Below are 19,303 nucleotides of genomic sequence, written 5' to 3'. Positions count from 1 at the left end.
CTCTGAAGCAGCCTCTTAGCTCCTGCCTTGTGCTCTCAAAATGGCCACCGGTGCCTCTGAACCTCCCCCCCCCCCCCCCCCCTGAGGCCTGCAGCACCGGCCCGGCTGACCTCTTGATCTGACCAACCCCCCGATGGGCCCACAGAGGTCCCAGCCCCTCCTGAGGCACCCTCCACACACAACGCAATTGTACAGAGTCAACTCCTCTCACACCGCAGCCGTGGCAACTTTTCTGTTGCTAAGCGGGTATCGGCCTGAATTGTGGTTAGGCCTAAAAATAGCCCCTGCTGCTGAACAAGCCCCAATGCTAAGCGAAGCCCCAGCCCAGCAATCGGGAGGATTTTGCACTCAATCACCTGGCCCTGCCTCCTGGCAGCTCAGCAGATCAGCACCTGAGCAGCTCCCTTCACAGCGTCCTCGTGGGTTGTTTTGTTTTGTTTTTTAAAGGCACAAATACCAAATAAAGGAAATAACCAGCAAACAAGGAAAGCAAAAGAAAAGCTAGCTCAGGGGTCACCAACCTCCCATTCGCTCTGTTCCACCCAAGGGATGGCCCAGGAAGGAATCTATCAAATGAACAAATGAAAAATGAAAATCAAACACACGACACCACAAGCGATACGCGTGTAGCTGTATTTATTTTATTTATTTTTTATATTACTTTGTCTGATCATCCATCACTATAAGATAAAGTGACACTGATAAAGTTAGCATTGCTTTTTAATTCCGGAAAAAAAAAACCCAAAATAACTCCGTACAGTATTTTATCACTCTACAATTATCTTATTTTAAAAAAACTATGTACCGGACCGATATGGCACTTGTGTAAAGTAACGTTTCAGCATCCTTATTTTTATGTGCCTATTGTAAACCGTTGTGACGGAAGCTACTAAACGACGGCATAGAAAAGACTTAAATAAATAAATAAACATCTCGGGGAGCCTTCCAGGAATCTTCTGTCTTCCTTTTTTTTAACTCAAACTCCAGACTGCAGGTTTGCATCTCTACCATCTGCTGGAGACAGAGAAATACTAAGGGACTGCAAGTGTCACTCTCCGTTATGTAGCAGTGCCTCAAAGTTTTTTTTGGTTTTTTTTTCTCTGCCTCCATCTGCTGGTAGGGATGCATATACCCACTTGTCTAGACTGATCCGGTGTACGAACAGGAAGCTGTGTTTCCCTGAGCCTGTACCCAGATCCATCCAGTCCCAGACATGACAGTAGTTTGGCTGCCGTATTAGTCCACTCGAATGCACAGAAATAAATGGTAAACAAAAACTGTATATAAAGTAATACCTTTTTACTGGACTAAATACATTTCCGGACTAACTCTGTATCCCCCCTGTACCCATCCCTTGAGGTCTTGGATTTTATAGGCCTGATCCCTATGGTCACTCATCTGGTTGCTGGTCTTGTCCTCTGCAGCAAATGCTAGCCATGGGCAGCCTAGACCATGCCTGCATCGTGCGCCTTGTGGGCATCTGCCCTGGCACCCAGCTGCAATTGGTCACGGAGCTGCTACCCATGGGTTCACTGCTGGAGTATGTGCGCAAGAACAAAGAGAGCACGCAGATTGGGCCGCAACTCCTTCTCAACTGGTGCGTCCAGATTGCTAAGGTAAGGTGTGTGTGTGTGTGTGTGTGTGTGTGTGTGTGAGTGAAGAGGGAATATTCCTTGAAGAGCCATGATAACAGCATCCTGCGCCCCCTCTCCTTCCCTCCGGGAGCACCTGAGCTTTCCCGTTGTAGCCTGGCTGAAGATCTCTACCACGACGGCCTAGAGCGCAGGCGGATAGGAAGGGAGAGCAAGTTTTGAACTGCATCACCTCCTCCCGATGAGACTGCTCTGTCCGCCTGCCTTCTATTCATGCTGGCACAAAAGGAAAAAGCATTTCAAAGTGAGGCACTGGACCTCTCAATTGTGTATGAAAACCCCAAGAATTTTTCTACAGTCCATCTCCTGTTAAAGTTTGAAAGAAGCCTTGCATGGTCCCCTCTGTTGGGACTGCACTAGTAATGGTAGCCGCTGCTGCCTCTGTGTTGCTGTGCTGGCTTGACGGCTGCTGAGGGAGACTTTAGTCACAGAGATGTCTTTGTGACTGACGTCACCAAAGCAGCTCGCTGTGTTCCTTTCCTGTAAAAAAAAACAAAAAAAACAATAAATGATTGGCAAGAACTGCAGGGATCGGTTCTACCACATTCCCTAAGAGGAAGGATTTGTATTTATTTAAAACATATATACCACCTCTCTATCTTCTAACAGTTGATCACATAGTAAAATTTATACATAATATCATGAGACAAGAACATAGAAAATAATTCCATAATATTGTAAAATCATAAACATAAAAATTAAAATAAAACATAACACCATGATATCATAAAATGACATAAAAGGAATAACAACAAAAACTACAAACAAATAATACCGTTTTGCTGCTATATTAATCCAGTTTAGAGTCCCACCTCCTTTAATGACCTTTTCTTACTTTTTCGCTGCATTATAAACAATATGGGCTGGATTTTCAAAACGTGCCTGCGCGCGCATGTTATAAAATCGCGTGTCCATATGTGCGCACCGGGTAGCGCGAGCACAAGGACGCGAGCGCGCAGGTCTTAAAATATATCCCTATTGGAGTAAAACGCTTAATTTTTTTTTTTTTAACACGTACCCTGCATTGCACCTTGGGGAAAATCAAAAGATGGAAAACAGAAGATAAAGTTCTAAGTTATGTGCTTGATTTAATAAAGAAATTTTGACCCGCTTCCTAAACTTTTTAAAGCAAAGACTCCTTAACTTCAGCAGGTAAAGTGTTTCAAAGCAGAGGGCAGTTGGGTGTACTCAGTACACCCAACTGTTGAAGAGCATAATAGAAGGCAGATATTTCATGACATCTTTATTTGCTGCTTTTCACCTATCACTTTACCTGTCATTTAACTTATCCCAACTTATCATTTACATTCATCTCACATTCTTCTCCCCTCTTCAGTCACTATCCTCATTCTTGCTTCGCTTCACCCTGTCAATGTGTCCCTCACAGGGCATGTACTACCTGGAGGAGCACTGCATGATTCATAGGAACCTCGCTGCCCGCAACATCCTCATGAAGTCCCCCAATCACGTGCAAGTGTCGGATTTTGGTATCGCTGACCTCCTGTACCCTGATGACAAGAAATACTTTTATAATGAGACCAAGGTTTGTTGAACTTCTGGGACAAAACTCTAAGCACAGGGCTGGAGAAATCTTTCCTAGCTCCTTGAGATATACTCCCCAGCGCCATAACAAGCAAATCTTAGCAGCACAGGTAGGGGGAGGAGGCAGCAACAGGGGCACTGCTTACACCAGTGGTTCCCAACCCTGTCCTGGGGACCCCCCAGCCAGTCAGGTTTTCAGGATATGAATATGCATGAGAGAAAATGGTGCATGCTATGGAGGCAGTGCATGCAAATTTTTTCTCATGCACATTCATGGTGGATATCCTGAAAACCCGACTGGCTTGGGGGGGGGGGGGGGGTCCCTAGGACAGTGGTGGGAACCACTGGCTTAAACCAATGCAGAGCCTACCTCAAAAGCCACAAGTATATCTTGGCCAAACTCCCATTTTTACCAAGTGCTTATGGAAGGTGCTATGAACCCTTCAGAGTGCAACACATGGGCTGGATGTGCAGACGACATAGTCCATCTGGTCTTTTTCTACCCTCACATTTCTGTGTGTCATGAGTTGCACACCTTTTGGGCCAAGGTGACGGGCATGAGGCACTATCCTGAATAAGGTCACTTTTTTTTTTTTTTTTGGCCACACTAAACTGAAGAGATCTTGGGGAACCATTTTCAGATACTGTGTGCTGCAAGAACTTGATTTTACAAGAGCTGCTTACTCCACCCTCAGGGAGGGGTCTCTGCTCTGTGGATATTCCATTGTAGTTGGCATTTAGTGAGCAGTCATCTTACAATGCAGTGTGCTGTGTTTGTCCCCTTTTGAATACAGACACCAATTAAATGGATGGCTTTGGAGAGTATTCACTTTGGAAAATACACACATCAGAGTGATGTCTGGAGCTATGGTGAGTATGACCATTAACTATAATCAACATACACTAATTAGTACCAACCTAATAGTATTACCCCCGCCACCCCAACTAACAGCAGCCAGTACTATCTTTAACCCTGCGTAGTATACCACCATTTCTTACCTGCTGGGAGAGGCTTGGACTGAAGGTCCCGTGAGCTCCCTCCACAGCCAACACTCTTGCACCTTTCGCTACAGTACCACTTGCTGGGAGAAGCTGGGATTGCAGGAACTGTGAACTCCCCCCAGTAGCTGGTGATCCTGCATCATTTCTCACAGCACTTCCTATTAAATGCTTGTTTTTTAGCCAGCGGAGCTCTGGTTATGGATTGCTGTTTTTTGTGCCCTTGAGGTTCTCACTGCTAATGCTGACGATCACTCTTTGCTTACTTGCCTTGCCAGTGGGAAAAGGTGATGAGATACACTGGTGTTTTTTTTTCTCTTGACAATCCTGTCTCTCTCTCTGCAGGAGTGACACTGTGGGAGATGATGACATTTGGTGCGGAGCCGTATATGGGCATTCATCTCTCGGAAATACCGGACCTGCTGGAGAAAGGGGAACGCCTGTCCCAGCCCCAGATCTGCACTATTGATGTGTACATGGTGATGGTGAAATGTGAGTCTCACCTCCTGCTAAAACGGGACACGCATGGGGTATATTATGAGACATACAGGAACGTGGTGGCAGGAGTCTGTTCATCCAAGAGAGACTAACTGTGGGGTTTTTCCCCTGCGCTTTGCAGGCTGGATGATCGATGAGAACATTCGGCCAACATTTAAGGAGCTGGCAAACGAATTCACCCGCATGGCCCGGGACCCACCGCGCTATCTGGTAGTGAAGGTGAGTAAATGATACATTATTCTGGGTAGAAAACAACTGATGCCCCTCCCCTTCAAAAAATAAAAAAGTAAGTAGCTGTCATGAAACCCATTCAGCATGGGGAGTGTGTGGTAGTGGGGGCAGGGCTGAGGTGGAGGGTGTCCAGGTCAAAGCTTAGTGTGGGATATCCCATGTCTGCTTGTGTACCCAGTAATGCACTTCAATTTCTTGCAGAAAAGGACCAAATGATCCATCCAGTCAGCCCAGCAAGCTTTTTATGGTAGTAGTATCTGCTGTGCTGTGTAGGTTATCTCCATGTTTCTCTTAAGGATAGTAACTGCCTTTCCATGCAATTATACTCAAGCCTTATAATAACCCATAAAAAATTTCTGCTAGCAACATTTTTAATGAATGCTGAGTTTCTTGAAAATGTATTAAAAAAAAAAAAAAGTTTTTATACCGCTACTCAATGAATTCAGACGGTGCTGCTTGACGTGCTTTGCTTATGGACTTGCCCGTAGAAGCAGTCCTGTACTACTTTTTTTTTTTCCCCCTTATGTCTGCAAATCAGTACCTCAGACCGTAAAAGTCAGGGCCCATGTTGATTGTTGTTTGTTTGAATCCAAGTTCCCTTCTTGTCTGTCTCCAGAGGAACAGCAGCCACCTGAGTGGACTCTTGCCCGGGGAACAGCCTGCCTTGAGTGAGAAGGAACTGGAGGAGGAGGAGACCCTGGAACTAGAGTCTGAGTTGGAAGAGGAAGAACTCAACATCTCTACCAGCCTCTTTGCATCCCAGCAAAAGATCAGCTACTCCAGGGTAAGGGGGGATGTGGGAGAGATGAGTGGGAGAAGTTGTGGCATTCCCTTTAATGAGCCCTTGTACACTCATTTCTGAGTTGGAGCCTGCAGTGTAATACCTTGTCTTTCACAAAGATAGTAGGGAATACAGGGCCAGATTTTGGGCAAATGGTGCCCTGGGTGAAAAATACTCCCCTCCCCGGTCTCTCTTTGGACATGGTAGGATGAGATCCACCGTGGGCATGCCACTGTGGGATGAATGATGCTGGGTGTTTCCCAGCTCACCGTGCCCCCGGTGACCACCCAGCTCGCCCAACCCAAAATCCAGCCCTGGGGCTATAACAACTTGGAGATGAAATATTGACTCTCTGCTTTCTAATTTCAGAGTCAGAGCCTTCAAAGTCCCTCCTCAGGGTACATCCCGATGAAACAGACCCCACTCAGTGGGACTCGCCAGGTATCTATGACCGCAGAAACCAGAAACATATTATACTTTAGACTAATTATCCGATGGGATGAAAAGGAAATGTTTCTATGTCCTGTCCTAGTAAATCTCTGGCATTTCCTAGGATTACTTCAGAAGGTGTTGATATTATTTGAGAAAGCTACCTAAAGAGTGCAAGATTTGCATCAAAAGTATTGCACCCATCATCTCCAAATTGATTAATCTCTCCCTTAATGAAGGATTGGTCTCCGCTTTTTTGAAACAGGCAGTTGTTCGTCCACTCCTTAAAAAAAAAACAAACCTTGATCCAACTGAGCCAACAAACTACAGACTGATTTCAGCATTAGCCTTCATTTAAAAAATTTTAGAATCTGCAGTACACACATCATCTAGACAGACATGACTTACTTGACCCTCATCAATATGGCTCCAGACATTGTCTGAATACCGAACTTCTTCTCTTGTCTCTGATAGATACACTCAGACGTGGCATTGATTCTGATCGACAATATCTGCTGGTCTCTCTAGACATTTCATCAGCCTTCGATACAGTCGATCATAACATCCTACTGTATCGTCTACAGGAGTTCAGCCTTAACGGGATAGTTCTAACATGGTTCCGTTCATATCTATCTCAGTGCTCTCAGTCCATCAAGTTCAACAAAGAAGTTTCTTCTCATTCACATATCAAAACTGGTGTTCCACAGGGCTAAACTGTCTCCTCTGCCCTCTAACATACTTATCCCCCATCTGCAAAATTCTTTCCTCGTTGACTGCATGTTACAAACTGTATGCTGATGACATACAATTTGTTATTGGCATTGACAATCTTCATATCTGCTTTTCTGCTATTACTTCCTGGCTCAAACACAACAAGTTATCACTTAACATGTCCAAAACTGAGTTCCTGTTCATACACAGTCCTCACTCAACCTTCAACGAAAAATCCATAACTTTAGGAGGTCAACTTTATCCCATTCAGACATATATTCGTAGTTTAGGTTTTCTTATCGACAACACTCTCTTTTTCTGTTCTTAAATTAAGCTTGTCATTTCACCAGGATTTTACAGACTCCGTGTACTCACTAATGTCAAAAAACTATTACATTCATCAGATTTTCGCATTGTGCTTCAGGCATCCATTTTTCCAATTATTGACTACTGCAATAGCTTATACACTTGATATGTGTTTGAGAAATGCCAATCTCTACAACTTCTATTAAATTCTGCTGCTTGCCTAATCTCTGGTACCAAACGATAAGAACACATCACTCCTACTTTAATAGATTTACACTAGCTATCCATCAACAAATTCATTAAATACAAAATCTGAATGCTTGTACACAAACTTCTCAATGAGCAAAAATGTCACTGGGCCAATGCTATCCTCAAATTTTACCAGCCAACCAGACTACTTTGTTCTTCACAAAGAGGTTTACTTGATGTCCCATCTCCAAAATTCGCCAAACTCAGCACTACTCCCAAATGCGCCTTCTCCATTGCATCACCAACTCTAAGGAACTCTTTCCCAATTGAAATCAGACTTTGTGATTCACTTCCTCAATTTAGAAAACTAATTAAGACCTTTTTATTTAATCTAGCTTATGATTAATTTTATCTACCATTTTACCTATTTGATTATTATTCATATTAATTTTATGTTTTCAAGTTACTATTTTTTTTTATTTTGTTTTTATGCAACACATTATTATTTTGATTTTAAATGAATGCTGTTTTCTATTATTCTTGATTTAAATGGTGTATGTTTTTATGTTCACCACCTAGGTCTTCTTAATGTTAGGCAGTTTATAAATGCAATAAATGTAAATGTAAAATAATGACAGCAGCTAAAGACCAAATAGTCCATCTAGTCTGCCCAGCAATGTGCTTATTGTAGAAACTGCCACACTCTGCATATGATCCCATGCATTCTGTTAAGGATAGTAATGCCATTCCGTGCAGGTACCCCCTTGCATTCTGTTGAGGATAGTAATGCCATTCCGTGCAGATACCCCCTTGCATTCTGTTGAGGATAGTAATGCCATTCCGTGCAGGTACCCCCCTTGCATTCTGTTGAGGATAGTTATGCCGTTCCGTGCAGGTACCCCCATGCATTCTGTTGAGGATAGTAATGCCATTCCGTGCAGGTACCCCCTTGCATTCTGTTGAGGATAGTTATGCCGTTCCGTGCAGGTACCCCCATGCATTCTGTTGAGGATAGTAATGCCGTTCCGTGCAGGTACCCCCTTGCATTCTGTTGAGGATAGTAATGCCGTTCCGTGCAGGTACCCCCTTGCATTCTGTTGAGGATAGTAATGCCGTTCCGTGCAGATACCCCCTTGCATTCTGTTGAGGATAGTAATGCCATTCCGTGCAGGTACCCCCTTGCATTCTGTTGAGGATAGTTATGCCGTTCCGTGCAGGTACCCCCTTGCATTCTGTTGAGGATAGTAATGCCATTCCGTGCAGGTACCCCCTTGCATTCTGTTGAGGATAGTAATGCCATTCCGTGCAGGTACCCCCTTGCATTCTGTTGAGGATAGTAATGCCATTCCGTGCAGGTACCCCCTTGCATTCTGTTGAGGATAGTAATGCCATTCCGTGCAGGTACCCCCTTGCATTCTGTTGAGGATAGTTATGCCGTTCCGTGCAGGTACCCCCTTGCATTCTGTTAAGGATAGTAATGCCATTCCATGCAGGTACCCCCATGCAGAAATTTTACACCATCCCTTTCTTTAAGCCTTTAGGAATCTGCAGTGTTTGTCCCATGCCCTTTTGAATTCATAAACTGCTCTTGTCTTTACCACCTCTTCTGGGAGGACTTTCCAGGCATGCACCACTCTCTCCATGAAGAAATATCCCCTGATATTGTTTCTGAGTCATACCCACTAGAGCTTCATAGTTCAGTTTCCTTTCCAACGGAAAAGGTTTGAAGTTTGCACATCATTAAAACCTTTTAGGTATCTGAAGGTCTGTATCATATCTCCGCTGCACCTCCTCTCTTTCAGGGTGTACATATTTAGATCCTTCAGCCTCTCCTCATAAGTCTTCAAATACAGATCCCACACCATTTTGGCCACCTTTTCTGGCTTTTCTCCATCCTGTCTCTCTCCTTTTTGAGATAAGGTCTCCAGAACTGAACACCATACTCCAGGTGAGGCCTCACCAAGGACCTGTACAAGGGCATTATCAATTCCCTTTTTCTGCTGATTATAACTCTCTGTGCAGCCCAGCATCTTTCTGGCTTTAGCTACTGCCTTGTCACATTGCTTCACTACCTTAGGATCACCAGGCACAATCTGTTGCGATCCCCCCTGCTGCTGCGCTACAGGAGGTCTCTTACCTTCCTCTGGAGGCCGCTCTGAAGCCTGGGCCTCGCCTGTGTTCCATCCGGGACTTGCTCCAGGGCCTGAGAGGCCTAGCTGTGCCTGTGGCTTGCTTGCCATCTATTGTGGGTGGGGAGGAGGCGGGGGCGGCCTTTGGCCGCCCCCGCCCCTTAAAGAAACAGGGAGAAACAGACAACTCAAGAAAGGGAAGGAGAATCCATTGCACCCCAGCGCCCCCTTGCGAGGGCGCCGGAGACTACCAGCATGGGACAAAGGAAGGGAAGGTAGGAGGGGCGACAAAACAAGAGGCCACTAGGACACACGTGGCCGAAAAAGCAAGCAGGAGGCTGGAAGCAGGAAGCAGCAGTAGCTGGAACCAGCAGGCAGCAGCAGCAGCAGGGCTCAGGAGTAGCAGCAGGGCTGGAGGCCCAGGAGACTCAAAGACACAGGGCTGGAGGCCCAAGAGAGACAGCACTACAGGGCTGGAGGCCCAAGAGAGACAGCACTACAGGGCTGGAGGCCAAGCAGACACAGCTCCAGGGCCTGTGTTCCATCCGGGACTTGCTCCAGGGCCTGAGAGGCCTAGCTGTGCCTGTGGCTTGCATGCCAGCGTTTGGACTTCCTGTTTGGCGATGCCCTTCTCCTAGGGGCTGGCCCGCAGCTCTCCACCTGACTTATAGGACCAGCGGTGGGCGGTCCTGGCAAGCTCCTCCCAGGGAGTTGCCTTCTACCTCCAGTACTTAAGGACTTTCTGTTCACTTGCAAAGGCCTCCGGATCAGGTCTTACAGTCGTCTGTATCCTTGCTGATCCAGGTCTTCCGTGATCATCATATGCTTTGATGGATCCCTGTCCAGTGTCTCTGCCTAGATGTTTGTTCCTGTGCCTGCCAGCCGTAAGGACTTCGGATGTGAGTATCCCAGCATCGGAGTCCTGTTCGCCTGGGTCTTCCCCGCACCCTCCTTCTCAGCGTGGTCCGCGACCAGCCTTCCTGGGCTGTGTAGGGCGTGTCTGGGACAGGGTGGTCCGCGACTCAGTCCCACGGGTGGGCTGAGTAGGGCGCCCTGATGGACAGTGCAATGTTTCCGTCCAGCCTTGTCTACAGTGTCTGCTTCAGCCCTTGCCCGGATGTCTTCCTGTCTCTGCCTTGACCTACGTCCTCATCTGGTTCCTGAGCCTTCTGTCCTGTTGGGCCCTGGAGTGGCCAACAGGAGGGATTCGTCCCATGGGCTCTTGAGCTTCTGCCAGCCGAGGGGGCTTCGGATGTGAGTATCCCAGCATCGGAGTTCCTGCTCGCCTGGACCTTTCCTGTGTCTCGCTTCAGCCCTTGTCCTGATGTCTCCGTCTTGCTTCAGCCTGCATCTGCCCCGTCTGATGTCTTCTGTTTAAGGACTCTGTCAGCCCTCGCCTCTGTCCGGCCGGCTGCCCATTGCCGTTCCCTGCGGCAGGTCCGAAAGGGCCGGGAACAGTCGGAGGACTGTTCATTAGTCAACTTCCCCGTGTTGGCTACCATGGGCATGCAGGTCCGGCTGAGGGTCGGACTCCCTGCTTCTGTTCCTGCCTGCCTGGCTCACCATGCCTGCTCAGCTCACCTCCCACGGTGGGGCTTGGGGCTCCTCCTTGAGTCCTGCCGTGGCCCAAGGGCTCACCACCACCCGCTTACGACGACCGCGCCCGCGCGCGCTCGTAACACAATCACCCTAGGACCACAATCACCTAAGGACCTACATCTCTATACCCTAGAGGAAAGAAAGGGGAGACACCATAGATAATTCAAATACCTAAAACATATAAATGCAAAAGAAGCAAAACCTTTAAGGTGCAAAAGACACTCTAGAATAAGAAGTCATGATGTGGGTGATTCATTTGCATACACTGCCTCCATTGTCTGCAAATATATCTCATGCATATTCTTTGTGGACAGCCTAAGACTATTCCTGTCTATGCCTCTTGACAACCGGAGATGCAGGTAACTTGCATCTTAAAAGCTTTAAAAAAAAAAAAAAAAAAAAAAGGGGGAGGGTTTAGAGGGTGGGGAGAAGAGGGGAAGGGGTAGGAAAGTTCCCTCCCAGTCCGCTCCTTAATTGGAGCGGACTGGGAGGGAACTGGGGAAGGCCTCGATCTCGTCGCCGCGCGATTTTATGTCATTCGACCCACCCCCACCCCTTTGCACGCTCCACCCAGGATTTTATAACATGCATGCACATGGACGCACGGGTGTATTTTTTTTTTTTTTAATCTACCCTTAGTGCATACTAAGAGGTGAATTTTAAAAGCCTGATGTGCACATTAATTAGGGGATGTGCAAATAAGTCGGGCAGGTACCCCTCTGCATTTTAAAAAGCGCCCAGATACATGCTTAAATGCTACAGCATGCGCTTCTCGAAAGTTTGCAAAAGGGGGCAGGACATGGGTGTGGTCTGGGTGGGGCATGAGCATTTCAGGCATGAACCTGAGATGCGCGCACAAATAACTTACGCAACCCAGTGAGCGCAGAGGTTCCCTGCAATGTAACTTTACTTCTGCAATGGAGGCTGTGTAAGTTAAACATAAATGAAAACTAGGCAGATCTGTGGGGTGTTAAGGGTCGGGGCTAACTGGGGGGGGGGGGGGTTGGAAGACCTATCTTTAACTGGGTAAACTGGGGACGAACTGGGAATGGTGTCAGCGCGCACCCCTTATAAACTCCAATTTACGTGGAAGACATGGGCTTTGCATGCACAAGCGGGCGCCCACGAGCACATGGGCAGGCTATTTTATAACACGCGTGCAAATGTGCGCACATATTATAAAATGGCTGCGTCCCTGGGCGCAGGCCTATGTATGCGCGCAAATGTGTGTACGCGAGTTACTAGCCCTTCGAGTTAGTACAACCCTATAGGCCTGATTTTAAAAAGCGTTTACAAGCTTAAAATGGGGTTTTACACGTGTAACTGCACTTTACCTGAGTAAGAGGGCTTTTGAAAATTGCTACAATATATATATATATATATATATATATATGCCATTGAATTGTCCATAGGATTTGCTTGCGTGAGACCAACTGTGGGGGGGGGAAAGTGGAATATAAAATGTTCATAAATAAATTACCCCCTATGTGAGTTGTAAGTACGCACAAACTCAAAAAGTGCACACTAACGGGTAGATTTTAAAAATTGCTCGATCGCGTACTTTTGTTTGCGCACCAGGCACAAACAAAAGTACACTGGATTTTATAAGATACGCGCGTATCTTATAAAATCCGGGGTCGGCGCACGCAAGGGGGTGCACATTTGTGCAACCTGCGCGCGCTGCCTGTTCCCTCCGAGGCCGCTCCGATTTTGGAGCGGCCTCGGAGGGAACTTTCCTTCGCCCTCCCCCCACCTTCCCCTCCCTTCCCCTCCCTAACCCACCCCCCCGGCCCTATCTAAACCCCCCCTTACCTTTATCGCACGATTTACGCCTGCGAAAAGCAGACGTAAATCTGCGCGCGTCGCCCGGCTGCCCCGTCCGTGTTCCGGTCCCGGGGGCTGGTCCGGAGGCCACAGCCACACCCCCGGAACGCCCCCGGGCCGAAACCACGCCCACGTCACCGCCCCCGAAACGCCACGTCATGCCCCCGAAACGCCGCGTCGTTCGGCCACGCCCCCGACACGCCTCCTCACGCCCCTTTTAAAAAACCCCGGGACTTGCGCGCGTCCCGGGGCTCTGTGCGCGCCGGCGGCCTATGCAAAATAGGCGCGCCCTGCTCGCGTAAATCCGCCCGGATTTACGCGAGCAGGGCATTAAAAATCCACCCCAATATGAAGCATTTTAAATAAAAATGAGTTTTGTGACTTTTTTGATCATGACAGTTTAGAAATGATAAGAACCAAAATAGGTAATGTCGTTAAAAAAAATGGAAGCTCAGCCCTCCTAATGACTTGTTTTGGACTTTTCCTTTAGAAATTTGGCCAGTTCTTTTTTTTTTTTTTTTTTTTTTTTAACCCTTTATGTTAGTTTCCTTGATCACGTCTTCTGGCAACAGATTTCATGGCTTGGCTGTTCACTGAGTGAAAAAATGACTTCCTACAATTTGTTTTAAATCTGCTGGTGTCCCCTAGTTCTAGTGTTGTTTGAAAGGGTAAATAACCATTCCTTTTTTTATCCTTCCACCCCACTCATTTTATGAATCTCAATCATATCCTCTGTCATCTTTTCTCCAAGCTAAAGAGCCCTAATCTGTTTGGCCTTTCTCCATAAGGGAGCTTTTCCATCCCCCTTATCAGTTTTGTTGCCTTTCACTCTATCATTTCTATGTCGGCTATGTCCTTTTTGGGATGGGGCAACCAGAATTGCACACAATACCCAGGGTACAGTCGCACCATGGATCTATACAAAGGCCATTATGATAGTCTCAGTTTTGTTCCCTCTTCCTTTCCAAATAATTCCTAACGTTTCTATTTGCTGTTTGGACCGCTTCCGCACACTGAGCCGAAGATTTCAAGGTATCGCCCACAAGGACTCCAAGTTCCTCTTCCTGTGTGGAGACGCCTAACACGGAACCCAGCATCATGTACCTGTAGTTGGGATTATTTTTCTCTACGTGCACTGCTCTGCACTTGTCCGCATTAAATTGCATCTGCCATTTAGATGCCCCGTCTCCGGGTCTCACAAGTTAAAAAGAGTTGGTGGTGGGGATGTTTCCAGGGTGCAGTCTCACTTTGTCCAGACAGTTCTGATATTCAGCATTGCCTGGACAAAGTTAGTCTTGTTGGACAAATGCCTAGCCTAAAGATCCCCAGATAACTTTAGCCATGTACGTTCAGCAGAATACGTATCCAGGTAACTTTCCTGTTTGCCAGCTTTCTCAATGTGGGCTTCTGTTTTTAAGGGGCTGTTGTAGGTCCCTTGCTAAAACTGATGTCATTTAGACAATCTGCTGATTGATGCCCCCGAATAAAGAAGCTCACTGCTTTTCTCTTCTCTTCCCTTCCCTCCTGTCTTGGTCACACATGATCGCTCTCCCCACACTGTTCATTTTGTTCAAACTACGGTTTGCGTAAAAACAAATTAATTCAAGCATTAGAGTTTTGCCTCTCTTGCCCCACAAAGGGGCTGATGCAATAAAATGCGTCCAGCCTAGCGCACAGGTTTACGTGTATTTGGACGCGCATTTTGGATGCGCTAGACTAGCATCCAATGCAATAAGGTGATTGGTGCACAAACGTGTAGCCGATAGCGCCCATCGCATATAAATTCCATGTAGATGAGACTATTGGCTATAAACAACCCCCCCCCCCCTACCTGGAGGAGGAATAGAGTAAATCCACGAGTCAAGGGCTCATGAGAAATTTAAAAAATACAGTCCTCTGTGGTTCCTCCTACTTAGTATTGTTGTGACACTTAAATTTACTGCTTGCAATGTTGAAAAATAAATGTATATTGGCTTGATTAAAAAAAAAAATTCTTCTGTACGTACAGTTTAAATGCCTATATCAAGGGGCGCTTAGGTATGGCATCTTCAGCAAAATCGTCCAGAAGCAGGATAAAGAAGGATGTTCGTATTGAGCGCCCAATGCAATTGTAGGCGCCGATGCATTTGAGCGCCAGGGACGTACAGTTCTCCCCTAGAGCTTACTATTTTACGCAGCCCCTCATTTAAGTAATGCATCGGGCGCCCAGGGGATGTGGCTGCACGCGCGTTAGGAAAATATGAGCACTCGTTTTCAATGCATGTCTTACTGCATTGGCCCCAAAGATCTGATGGGTAAGCACTGTCTTGATATGGATAGGTTCTGTTATATAAAACAGTTGCTTCCTTGTTTTTTGTTGTTTTATTTACACTATTGTACACTCTATTGCAGGGGTGGCTAATTCCAGTTCAAGAGCCACATAAGATAGATTTGCATACACTGCTTACAATGTATGCAAATCTCATGCATATTCATTGTGGAGATCCTGAAAACCTGGCCTGTTTCTGGTTTTTGAGGACAGGAGTTGGCCACCCGATTTGATACAGGTTTCTTTGGGGAATCTAGAGGTATTTGTGGCCCTTATACATGGTGGGGTAGATTTTATAAATTTACGTGCATGCGTACTTTTGTTAGTGCACCAGGCGCAAACAAACGTACTCTGGATTTTATAAGATACGCGCGTAGCTTATAAAATCCAGTGTCTGCGTGCGCAAGGGGGTGCACATTTGTGCAACCTGCGTGCGCCGAGCCCAGCGCGTGCTGCCTGTTCCCTCTGAGGCCGCTCCGAAAATCGGAGCGGCCTCGGAGGGAACTTTCCTTCCACCTCCCCTCACCTTCCCCTACCTAACCAACCCCCCCCCCCCCCCACCTTTGTTGGCAGATTTACGCCTGCCAAAAGCAGGCGTAAATCTGCGCGCGCCAGCGGGCTGCTGGCTCGCTATCATCCGACCCGGGGGCTGGTCCGGAGGCCTCAACCACGCCCCCGGGCCGGCATCACGCCCCTGACATGCCTCCTGCCCCGCCCCAAAATTTGTGCCGCCCACCCGACACGCCCCCTTTGCAAAGCCCCGGGGTTTACGCGTGTCCCGGGGCTTGTGCGTGCCGCCGAGCCTATGCAAAATAGGCTCAGCGCGCACAGGGGGGGGGGTTGGGGTAGGTTTTCGGGGGGGTACGCGCGTATCTTAGGTGCGTACCCCTTTGAAAATCTACCCCGGTGTGTATGATTTGGCACTTTGCTCTCCCACACCTTTTGCGTGGGCAGCTTTGTGAGTCTTTGTGCAGGATACTGAGCGGAATAACTATGGCATTAGCATTATTGGAGTTAACAAGTTTGCCATTATTAGGTAGCAATGTGAGATGTAATAATTCTGCTTGTTTTGTCTAAGTAGTATTGCCCACATTGTCCTGTGGTTTTAGTAAGGCTATATTTTGCTTGTGTTTTTTTGTTATGGCTTAAGAGTGTGTTGGGTACCACTTTGATTATAAATGAAGTTTGTGCAAGTTGCTTATGGAGTAACATTATGTGGTGTATCTGGTTATTTGATTGAAAATAATGGTCAGAAATGGTTACATTGGTCTGTGAGTCCTTCCCCCCCTCAATTGACTTGAAAGGATCAGCAATCAAATGAAATGTGTGGTGGTTACATCGATTTACTCTTGAGTTTTTAAGTCAGATTGGCGTTGTCTTCCATTGAGAGGGTGTGAGGCAGTCTGCCCAGTATCCTTCTAGGAATGTGTATATCAATTTGTGCTGTCAGTTTAATCTTATTTTGAGATTTTGGGGTTTTTTTTTCCCTCTGAATTTGAAGAGAAACAAACCAACAGACTTTTGACCCTTGAGGCAGAAGATCTCTGAAACAATGGATGCGATAAAGCACTAGCTGGGATGCCAGTATGGGTGTGATTTCTTTCCTTTCTCTCTTTTTTTTTAAATAAAAGATTTTTATTGACCTACTTTACAACAAAATGCACTAATACAGAACTTCACAACAATGCCAACAGAGTTAAGCTAATTTAATTTCCATGCTATCTGTTACAGATATTATTTTTTAAATTGTGTTCCCTGTAAAGCTATGTTTCGCTAATTTAATGTTCCATGTAAATCGATATGATCTTCCCAACGAATGTCGGTATATATAAAAAAAAGTGTTAAATAAATAAAAATAAATAAATATAGTTTCTGCAAAAGCCAGTTAAAGGGCATACAGTTTTATCAATGTTATCATCCCTGTCCCACCCCCAACCTTCATTAAAAGTAAAAAAAAAAAAAAAAAAAAGTACCTGAATATAGCCATCACCCCCTATCCAGAATCCATCCCTCAAAGGATTTCCCTCAAGACTAGAATACTGGTATTGTGTCTCTCCTCAGAGCCCCCGTTAAGTATTCCATTTCATGAACATTATAAACAGGCTTATGCAGGGAAGTACATCTTCATTTTTCCCATGCAAAGCAATTTCACATTTTGCAGCCATCGCATTTTGCCTAACTAATTTTGTTATTGGAACACAAAAGAGAAAGATTTCGGGATCCCATGGGACCGTCCCTTTCACGGTCTCATTCACAAGGCCCTGCATCTTTTTGCAGGAAGTTGCTGTGAAGGTATATTACCACCATTCATGGAGCATAGAACTTATGCCAACTTTCTAAAATAAAAAAACCCCAAATCTCTTCCTGATATACAAAATGTACAAGCTTTTCTAAAGTTTCTATTCAGGTATCTTGGACTTGTAAGCACCCTTTCAAAGACTTTGCTGGGCCAGAGTCAAGATTGGGGAGATTTTGTTTCTTTGGCTGGAGGGCCATTTGCACGTGCTGTGCTTCGCTGGTGGTGACTTCTTTTCCCCTCTTCATCCTCATCTCCAGGCTCCTGTCAAGGTTTTTCCACTTTTCTCCTGCGCAACTGACGAACTAGTTCATGGCCGCAGAAAGAAACGTCTTCCTCCAACTGTGCCAAGCCTGCGACGAGATCTTGGGGGCTGCAGCGTAGGCGCCAGAACTTTGGGCGAGCCTAAAATTAAACTTTTTGTAACAATTTTCAAGTATCTTAGCTGATATAGAAGATTTTGTTACACTCTCCCTTATCTCATCCTATTTCTCACCAGCGAGGTTACAATTAAAATCTCCCCCCCCCCCCCCCATGAAAGCTCATGTTTCGGTTTTCCTTTTAAGGGCACACCGAGAAGTTTATTTATATATATATATATATATATATCTTGGAAATGAGACATTTTACCAACTGCCCCTTCCCACACAAAATTTCAAACCCACCTTTCTCCCTAATCATAGCTGCCTGTAGCTCCTCCTGGTCCAGAAAATGCTCGATCGTGGAGATATAAAAAAAAAAAAAGTCAGATTCTTGTAATTGGTATTCCTCTTGCAGTTGATCAAAACCAAGTACCCATATTCTGTTCAAAGCAACATGCCAGACTGGGGAAGGTGCAAGCTTCTCCCATCTCTTAAAGGCACTCGACGCAAGCCCTGCGGGGAAAGTGCCTGATAGAGCAGACTGGGGAAAGGGGTGAGCGGTTGCCCATTACTGAAAGCCGCCTGACATAAGTATCCCAGATCCTTCTAGACATAATTTGAATAGAGATTTAAGGGATATCTGGGTACGCTTGCTGCTCTTCTTGATTTAAAAGTTTTGATATGAAGGAATTTTGCATGAATAAAGCACTTTCGGGGGGGGGGGGGTGTTGTGTGTAGATGGCTACATAACAGTCAGCGTCACGTTTCCGGGGTTGGAGCTGGCTATTTGGTTCGATTTTCCCCCCTTTTCTTCCATTGGATGTTTTGGATTTGGGAGTCTTTTTTTTTTTTTTTTGCCGATCGATTCGTGAGGTTTCCGCCTACTGCGATATTATTGATGAAATTGGGTGTTTTGGCATTGTGGGGACGATTATTTTATTTTTTTTAAAAGAAGCTTGTGTGTACCTTTTTTTTTTTTTTTTTTTTTCCCTTGTCCGTTATCAATTTTTTGGGCGTCGCTTCTGGTTTCTTGTCGGCTTTGTGTCTTCCCCTTTAGCTGACTGATTGAATTCTGGATGTAACTGACCATAGGTTCTCCCAGATTCCAGAGATTCAAAACTAGGTTGTCAAATAGAAGAAAATGCTTTCAAAAGTCAATAAACCATGCAGAAATTTTCTCCGAATGGGAAATATGGTAGACTTCTAGTACTCATTTGTTGAGGATATTACTGTTAACACAAATCCCTCTCTGATTTTCTTGGATTAGTGGTGTCTATACATTTGGTATTATTAACCCTTAACCATCTCTCAGAGAAATGGCCAGGCTGAAGAATCGGGTTAATGATAATTTAACTAGTACTTCACTGTACATACACTTTTCTGGGTTGTCTCAGGAGATATTCTTTGACTTCCTGTCTAATAGGATGAATAATGGATGTTTATTTTT

At 45.8% G+C, this 19,303-nt stretch overlaps 1 protein-coding gene across 1 annotated transcript in view; it reads left to right on the top strand.

Annotated features, from left to right (window-relative positions):
* Positions 1 to 19,303, top strand: part of ERBB3 (erb-b2 receptor tyrosine kinase 3) — a 202,624-nt gene that overhangs the window by 122,948 nt on the left and 60,373 nt on the right. The window contains exons 20-26 of the mRNA XM_029594738.1: positions 1,425 to 1,616; positions 3,040 to 3,195; positions 3,989 to 4,064; positions 4,539 to 4,685; positions 4,813 to 4,910; positions 5,539 to 5,706; positions 6,073 to 6,144. Of these exons, the coding sequence (XP_029450598.1) occupies positions 1,425 to 1,616; positions 3,040 to 3,195; positions 3,989 to 4,064; positions 4,539 to 4,685; positions 4,813 to 4,910; positions 5,539 to 5,706; positions 6,073 to 6,144 (909 nt within the window). The remainder of the gene's footprint in view (positions 1 to 1,424; positions 1,617 to 3,039; positions 3,196 to 3,988; positions 4,065 to 4,538; positions 4,686 to 4,812; positions 4,911 to 5,538; positions 5,707 to 6,072; positions 6,145 to 19,303) is intronic.

This window comes from Rhinatrema bivittatum, chromosome 3, assembly GCF_901001135.1.
Source record: "Rhinatrema bivittatum chromosome 3, aRhiBiv1.1, whole genome shotgun sequence".
Taxonomy (NCBI): domain Eukaryota; kingdom Metazoa; phylum Chordata; class Amphibia; order Gymnophiona; family Rhinatrematidae; genus Rhinatrema; species Rhinatrema bivittatum.
Note: the sequence above shows the minus strand (reverse complement) of the source record. Positions and strands in the feature narration are given on the sequence as shown.